The 8,914-nt window shown below is 26.5% G+C and overlaps 2 protein-coding genes across 2 annotated transcripts; both read right to left on the bottom strand.

Annotated features, from left to right (window-relative positions):
* Positions 1 to 638: 638 nt before the first annotated feature.
* Positions 639 to 3,890, bottom strand: LOAG_07087 (hypothetical protein; the record flags this gene model as incomplete). Its single annotated transcript, XM_003142621.1, has 7 exons — positions 639 to 677; positions 940 to 1,026; positions 1,362 to 1,504; positions 1,839 to 1,949; positions 2,119 to 2,198; positions 2,770 to 2,903; positions 3,453 to 3,890. 7 exons carry the CDS (start codon positions 3,888 to 3,890, stop codon positions 639 to 641), a joined length of 1,032 nt encoding a protein of 343 aa, XP_003142669.1.
* A 2,327-nt stretch (positions 3,891 to 6,217) lies between these two features.
* On the bottom strand, positions 6,218 to 7,414 carry LOAG_18178 (hypothetical protein; the record flags this gene model as incomplete). Its single annotated transcript, XM_020450844.1, has 3 exons — positions 6,218 to 6,223; positions 6,540 to 7,013; positions 7,397 to 7,414. The coding sequence occupies 3 exons, from the start codon at positions 7,412 to 7,414 to the stop codon at positions 6,218 to 6,220; spliced, it is 498 nt and encodes a 165-aa protein (XP_020305430.1).
* Between the last annotated feature and the right edge of the window lie 1,500 nt (positions 7,415 to 8,914).

Raw genomic sequence — 8,914 nt, 5'->3', positions numbered from 1 at the left:
TATATATATATATATATATATATATATACATGTGGATATAAATATAAAAACATACTAAAAAATTGTCTATATATATATATAAAATAAAATTTTTGATTGTTATAATTTCTAAAATTTCTTTCGATATTTGTATAATAATTTCACACTTACGTACGTGTGTAGATAAGTGAATATACGTGTAAATAATATGTATACTTGAAAGTTTCATTTTAATGAATGATTAGAAAATAATGACTTGAGAAAAAAGAAAAATAAAAGGAGAAATTTAATAACAAAGAAAGACTGGGTAATTAATGGAATATTAACAAATTAAAAATCTGGACGATAATGGAGTTTTAATTCGTGTTCTTATAAATTGTTTTCAATTTCAAATTTCTTTTAGAACAGATTTGAAACTTGCATAAGTGCCTGGTTTATCCGATATTAGCAAAAAGTTTACAGGTAATAAGAGAGACATAAAGGAAAGATGATAACTCTATTATAACCCTGAATGATCTGGATCATTTTCTGTTTCCGGCCTAAACTCGATTAATTTTCACATTTCTGTAGAATTTGATTTTTATTATACAAAAAGTATTAAATTCACTAAACAATAATCATTGATTAACAAAACTTGATTTCAAAAAAAATTTAATTTATTAAATAAGTACCTGTCGAACATCTGTATCGGATATTCGCTGAAATAATTTAACGAATGAATTATTTCACAAGTAAAATATGAAAAACATTGATATTTAACTGAAAACGAAATAAAACATCGAATTTAAATCTCACTATTCAATTTATTGTTTTTCGATTAAAGAAAAAAAAGTTTCAATCTCTCATTTTATTTGATACAATATTATTCGCAATAAATTCAAATGATAGGATAGGTTACAAAAACCACCTTCTATTAAGGATTCAGAAACTAATCAAAATTTAATATAGATATGAACAAACCTGAAGATCGGTATTTAATACCATAATCTTCTCCGTTGATATGAATAAATCGATATCTGTACTTGGCTGAATTTCACCTGCTGGTGCCTTAAATTATAAAAAAAATATTTTTCGATGGAAATAATCTATTTTCGGATATTTTGAAATTTTTAAATTCTGTAAATCAAAAACCTTCCTAATAATTTGTAATTTTTATTAAAACCAAATGAAATATACAGCGCAACAAAGAAAAAAAATATTCGCAAATTTTTATTTACAAATTTCAGAATTTTATAAATCAAAAGATTAGATGAAGATAAAAATGTATCAGTTGTTGAATAATAATGTACGGTAGGAAAAAAAAAAAGCATATCAAAGTTATTTGAACAATTTTGATATTCGAACAAAATCAATTAAATATTTCAATTTCAAATATTTCTAACTTTAACCCGAGCTACTGCTTCTTGTGCCTGCATCATACGACTTGCTTTCGTTGGTCTTCCTTCACAAATTAGCTGTGTTGAACCTAAATATCTGGCTCGAAAGAGTACACCTTCAATCAGTACTGCTGGCTCATGCACTATAACTGCAATGTAATGCATAATAAAATTAATTCAACTGAAATAAAAAATAAGATAAATTAAAATTTTGATTTACAAAAAAAAGAGATTATTAAGAATTAAAGTTTTTGCAAATAAATGTAAAATTTGATGTATATATTGTTAAAAAAACGAAAAAAGAGATAATAAACGATATTTTTTATAAATTTTATCGAAACGAAACAATTTTGATTTTAATCATTCAATCAGTTATTTGCAAATTTTGATATGTCTTTAATAGTACTTATTTTAACGGTAAAAAGCAAAAAAAAAAAAGAACGAAAGAAACGAAAAAATTCAAATGCATATGAGAGTATGAACCTTCCTTTTTGGAGCCTTTTTTCGTTTTAATCCCATCATCACCTCCTTGTTCATCCTTTGATAACAAACTTTCCGTTTCATTAATCACTTCATCCGGAGCTGGCTCAAATCCTGCAAAATTTGTTTTTTTTAAATACAAAATTATATTTAATGATAGCAAAAAAATCATTCAAATATGATAAACTGCATATTAGAAATCATAAAATTTAAAAATGTTAAAAAAAAAACAATATCTGATATTATATATAAAAGTCTGTAAATTGATAACAGATTTACTCACTCTCAGAATTTTTATTCATTTCCACAGCTTGTTCATTGCTTTGATTTTCTTCCCTTTGAACCCTCTTCAAATATGAATCTCTACAATGAAAAGATTTTATTACATTCGATAAAGTAACAAAATTTGAATACCTATATTAATTTTGAATAAACGCAGATAAACAAGCAGAAATGAGAAGAAATAAATGACGCAAAAAGCAACGAAAATCTTATTAAAGTTGATGACATGTCTAATTTTCCCATAGGAATAAGGTAAAAGTTTGAATTGATGCTACTGAAATTTAATTTTGAAAATCTGTTTTATAATTAACTGAAACACTTTTGTGAAATCACTTAGTAATTAGACAAATATCATAATTTAAAAAAGGAAATATTTGAATAAAATGTCAAATGTAAAATTTATCTTCCGGCAAAGTCACATACAAGTGAAAAATTTACTGTTCTATAATGTACAGAATGGATGAAAAACTGAATCATTAACCGTCATTTAATAATTACTTATTCGATTAACCGACAAATTATAAACTCTGGCTTTAAGTAATGATAAATTTTAATTTAATGAAGATTAAATTCTAGTAACTAAGTATGCATCTCACGTCCTCACGATACTTTACATTATCGCATACAAGATATATCATATATATTACGATACCTCATAACCCAAATAGGTTCGCCTTCTATACTATTTTCCTCAACATGTCCATTTTTTATCGTACTTTCCTTGTTGGATATTTGCTTTTCATTCTCCATCCAATCACTTTCACCAGGCCAATTATTCTGTGAAGTCTGAAAAAAAAAGAAGGGAAAACTTCCATACAATAAAAATATTTAAAAAGAATCCCTGAGGATCACCTGAGGATTAAAAGCAAAGAATCAAATTTAAATTAGCATGAAATCATGCAAGAGATCATATAAGAAATTGAGAAAAAAATTAAAATGATTATATAGAATTTCAATAATTGTATTGACAATGTTATCAGTTACGAATACAATTATCAAATATTATCATTTGAATTAATTTATACAGTTATAAGTTAATTTATGAATGTATTAATTCAAATGATTTAGATAGATAAAATATTCCCATGTTACGGGTGAATAAATGAAAATAATGGTACATATATACTCAATGTTATACCTATCATATCACTGATAATCGATAAGTAATAAAACGTTTCTCTGTTTGATAAAGAACGGAATTTGTCATTTTCAAATTCATCAAAATTCTTTTTGTAGCAAGTGCTCTTCGATTGAAAACATACTGTTTAAATTAAAATTATAACAAAAAAAAATTCACCCTTTTTAAAAAAACAAACAAACATTAATGATGCAAACCGTTTGAAGGGAATTTTTTCGATGTCGTTCATCATTCATCTTTGTATCATTTCGTCGTTGGGTTAATAATTTTTGTTGTATATTTGTAGATGTTGTTGCTGTTGGTGGCGTTGTTGTTGTTGTTGCAGTTATTGTTGTTGCTGACGGTAATGATGATGATGGAACAGATTTTGATACTGATGATAATGATAACGATGATGATGATGATGATGGAGGAGGTGGTGGTGGTGGTGGTGGTGGTATTTTTTGTTCCAAACAATCACCATTACTAATTGTAATATCAGTAATAACTGGTGTCATCATACTATTAGTAGTCTGTCTATTGGTTGATATTTCCACATGTTGTTGACCATTTTCAGATGTGATAAAATGATTACTATCAATAATGGATGATGATGGTTGTGATGGTGGAAATGGAAAATTAGAAAATATATTCATTGCTTGTCCGTGTTGAGATTGTTGTAAAATTGCTGCTGCGAGCTTACAAAAAAAAAAAAAAAGAAATGATCGAGACTTTAGCTAATATTAAAAAAAAGAAAAATTCGCTGCAATATATGCAATTATTTTAAAATTGAATCTAAGAATTTTAATAAAATCCTTATATTTATTCTTTCTTTCTCAATTGTCAATTATAAGAAAAATAGGAAAATAATTTTTTAAAAATCTAAATTTGTATTTTAGCATAATCAACATGTAAAAACATTTTTTTAAAAAATTGGAATTCCATAGAATTCTTTAAAAGTTGTACAAATTTAAATCCTGCCCTAATTCATCTCGTAAATTTTTCATTAGAAATATTCAGTCCCACTTTCTTGAAATCTATCCCTTTCCCTCTGTATCCGATGAGCATCAATAGAAAGGAAGAAACAACATCAAACGAATATCATCAAATAAACAATCCGGAAAATGAAGCCAGAATGACTGGGAAATCACAAGACTGAAATAATTTAAGGAAGAGAATCCGAAGTAAACCGGAATTTCAAACTATTCCTTTTTTGCCTAAAGAATGAAATCCTTTATCATTTATGATTTTAGTTTCATTACCATATCTTCATTCATTCATTTTCAAAATCAATATAGATAAGCCAAAAAATGATTTCCTTATATCTAAGATAATTAATACAAACAAACTAAATGTTCAAATTAATTATAACCTCGTGTAACTGGTTTCTGATTGGAGTAACTTTAATTAATATCAGGAAAAGGTAATCAGAATCCTCTACGTTACAACATTTCGAATATCAGGAATAGGCATTCAGAATCCTATGTGTTATGACATTTCAAATATCAGGAATAAGTGTATTCAAATATTTAGAATTCTGTATGTAACAGAAACTCAATAATGGTTATTCAGAATCCTATTATATCATATCATATAAAGTAGTTCATTCATTTAATACCTAAAATTATATTTACATTTCTTTACAACAGTTGCCACTTTTCGATATTAAACAAAGTTTCTGGTTTACTTCCTGATTCACATAAGTGGAGGTAATATTTCATCTCTGATAAGCAATGTTCATAAATTAAATGATAATTTTTTTAATTTGCTATTTATTTAAAGTCATCCTAAGGCTTATTCTTCCTTAAATTTAGCTTAAATAATACAATTTCTAATTATTTAAATTGTGATAAGACAATTGTAATTAACGAAATAATATATAAATCAAAATGAATTGAAATAATTTTGGTAAAAATAACGCAAATAATTGGTTATACGAACATATATTGTCCAAGAGATTTTTTCTACCTTTACTTTCCAAATTAAAGTATTCTAGATTAGAAAAATAGAAATTGCAAATTGAAGTATTGGAAAAAGAATGAATAACATTTTCTGGATCCAAAGAGAGAGAGAGAGAAAGGATAGAGAAGGAATCATTTTTCTGGATGTAATAAAAAGGAGGAAAAAAAAGGGATGAAAGGATGGTGATGAGGAATGGCATGATTTTAACAATTTCAAAATAAGAAGATATAAGACAAATGATTGGCGAAATGGATAACTAAGTATGCGTCGAGTATGCCTCTAAGCCTTTTTTTTTTTTCAACAAAAAGTCAAAGTTAACTGATCGAAGTAATTTATAATTTCTTTCTTTCACTCTTTCATCATTCATTTCATTGATCTTTTGCCTTTTTCTAAATCGATTTGGTCAAATAGACGATGAAATGTTAGCTATTGTATTTGTTGATAAAAATTTTAGTTTCAAATTGTGAATTTAACGTAGTAAATTTTCTACCTTTACTTTCCAAATTAAAGTATTCTAGATTAGAAAAACAGAAATTGCAAATTGAAGTACTGCGGATGAGAAAAACAGAAGTGACAAATCTAAATATTCCGGATGAGGAGAACGGGAGAAAATTCCAATAAACATTATCATTCATTATTTAATATAATCGAAAAAATATCGTTTTTAGAATGAGATCGTATCTCGAGTATAAAAGGTAAAATATAATAATGAAACTTAAATACAGGAATGTAAGAGAAGTGAATTTAACTTAAATAATAAAACAATTTGTAACGAAGGTTAACAAAATGTTCATTAATGTCAAAATTTTTAACTTCAAACTATATTACACCATATGCTGGATATATCTAAATTTTAATGCTGAAAATTAAAGAATTCTGCAATTTAAACGAATAAGGTTATAGGTTAAATGCCAATACTCAGAACAGAATGCATCAATTAAAGGTCAGAACCTTAAGCAATAAAGAGTTAAAAAATTTATAATCCAAAAAATAATGAAGATTTTAAATATCTATGAGAAGTTCAGTCCTATAATTTGAAAAAAGAAAAGAAAAATTTTATTCAAAATAATACTTCGTTTTATCTTACACATTCAATGACCGTGAAACTAAAAATACTAGCTATATTAAAGTTGAGATTTTGAAAATTAAAATAAAAACTTGTTAAGAATGAATTTAAACTACTTGAAAGCTACTCTCAACGTTTAATCCTTTTTTTTAATTCAAATTAACGTATCATAAGATTTGTTGATTTTTTAGTAAATAAATTGAAATATTTATAAAAAAAATTTTAGAAAATAATTTAAAATAATCTTTCAAAAAATGATTGATAAAAAGAAAATTACCTGTGGTGTAATATGCTGATGTGCACCGGGAAAATAATACGCATGTGGAGGTGGTGGTGGTGGTGGTGGTGGTGGCGGTGGTGGTGGTGGCTGTGGCGGTGTTGAAAAATAGGATTGAAATTGTGGATATGATTGTGGTGAAATAGTACCAAATGCAGCTGCAGCAGCAGCTGCAGCTGCATGGGTAAATTGTTCCATACTAGTTGGTAATGATGCAGGACAGCAACTTTGTGATGCTACCACAGCAGTAGTATCACCTAAATATAATGATGGAAATTGTTGTTGTTGTTGTTGTTGGAGTTGTTGTGGATAATGATCATAATGATATGATGATGATTGCAATGAAAGTGATGGTGAATTCGAATTTGATGACACTATTGGTAGAGCAAATGAATTACGAAGTTGTTCCAAGGTTGGCTTCGATGTTGAATTATCCGATTTTCTTATTTCACCAGCACCAAACGGTAAAACACTCTAGTAAAAAAAAAAAATTAAAAATTGAAAAAATCCTATGAAAAGATAAGACTTGTTCATAATATTAGAAATGGAAAAAAAGAAATGTTTCATTAAATAAAAATTAATGTGAATTAAGACTGAAAAAGAAAAATAACATGCAAAGAATAGTTAATTATTAAAATTATATTCAATTTATAGAATTTAAAATTACAAATAGATAATTTAAGTTTCATAATTTTAGAAGAATCCTGTCATATTCGAAAGAAAACTACGATAAGGAAGTACTTGCCAGTATGCTTAAAATGCAAAATTTATTTTTAATTACAAATTAAAATCATACAGCAATCAATTAATCTATTCAGAATTATCAATAACATCCAAAAATTATATGATTCATCTACCGAAATGCATTTCCGCATGATTCATTTATGAACTTTGGTTATTTCCGTATAACCTTCTATGAGTTATCCGGATTACCCATCTATTCAATGTGTATCATAAATCGGCTATTAGTTAAACAACATATCAAGTCATACCGTAAATCAATTATGTAATATCAGATATCATTTTTTAACAGATAAGCGTCTACTGTGTTTTTTTCCTTTCCCTTCTACCATCTTTTAACTTACTATCAAGTTAACCATCCAGTGTATTTGGAAACCACTGATCTATTAGTTGGGTTTCCGGTTCAGATATTTCTGATCGTTCATTTTTAACAAATATATTAGTATCGTTCCGATTTGTTTAAATCTATCGGAATATATGATTCACATATGTTTCCAATGTTACAATATCATAATAAAAACCATCAAACCGTAAAAAAATAATATATATATATGTATGTATATGTACATATATATACATATATATATATATATATATATAAATTCTGAAATTTATTTTCCGAGTATCGTTCCGATTTGTATATCAGTATCGTTCCAATTTGTATATCAGTATCGTTCCGATTTGTATAACAGTATCGTTCCAATTTGTATAACAGTATCGTTCCAATTTGTATATCAGTATCGTTTCGATGTGCAGATTTCAAAGTTAGAAGAAGTATATAGTTTAATTGTCAATTTCACTTCACTTCACAATAAAATATCAAATATGCCACTATGAAACACGGCCACATACATACACACACAAACAAAACACACCACATACACATGCACACAGACATACACATACATCATGCATATAGACGACATACATAAATACAACATCAAAAAAAAAGGAAAAAGGAAAAGACCACAACAGTTAGCAAAATTATCCGTAAAACCTGATCTGTTGTATTAGATGAAAAAGCATATATTGATGGATACTGTAGTTGAGTACAAGCAGACTGATAATTACAACTGTTGGCAGAATTCAAAAGTTGAGCTAACTCTTTTTCATCAATCTGAAAGTAAAACAAAAACAAAAATCGATCTCTTTTTCGTCATTATTTCAAGGAAATTTTAAAATTTGTTCAAATTATGCAATTAAATTGGAAAATATAAAATACAAACGAAAAAAACAAAAAACATGAATTTCGATTCAAATTTAGCATTAACATATCATTTACATGTTTATTATCTTCAATTAATAATATTTATTTGATAAAAATATGCAAAAATCATCGCTTTAAATATTCATCCAAATTAAACAAAATAAACTTGAATTCTTATATCATATTTTAGTATTTATTCATAAAATAATTAATATGTGAGAAAAAAACCAATGTCGAATTTAATTAAATACTTGAAGAACAAAACTTGTTAAATTCAGTATTTCCGATAATTATTTCAGTTTAGCAATTAAGTAAATGCGCTAAATAAAGGATTAAATTCGACATTTTTCAGTGTGGAATTTAAGTACTTAAATAAATGTGTTAAATTCAGCATTTTCGATGACCATTTCAGTTAAACATTTAAACA

Source organism: Loa loa, assembly GCF_000183805.2.
Source record: "Loa loa unplaced genomic scaffold supercont3.217, whole genome shotgun sequence".
Classification (NCBI taxonomy): domain Eukaryota; kingdom Metazoa; phylum Nematoda; class Chromadorea; order Rhabditida; family Onchocercidae; genus Loa; species Loa loa.
Note: the sequence above shows the minus strand (reverse complement) of the source record. Positions and strands in the feature narration are given on the sequence as shown.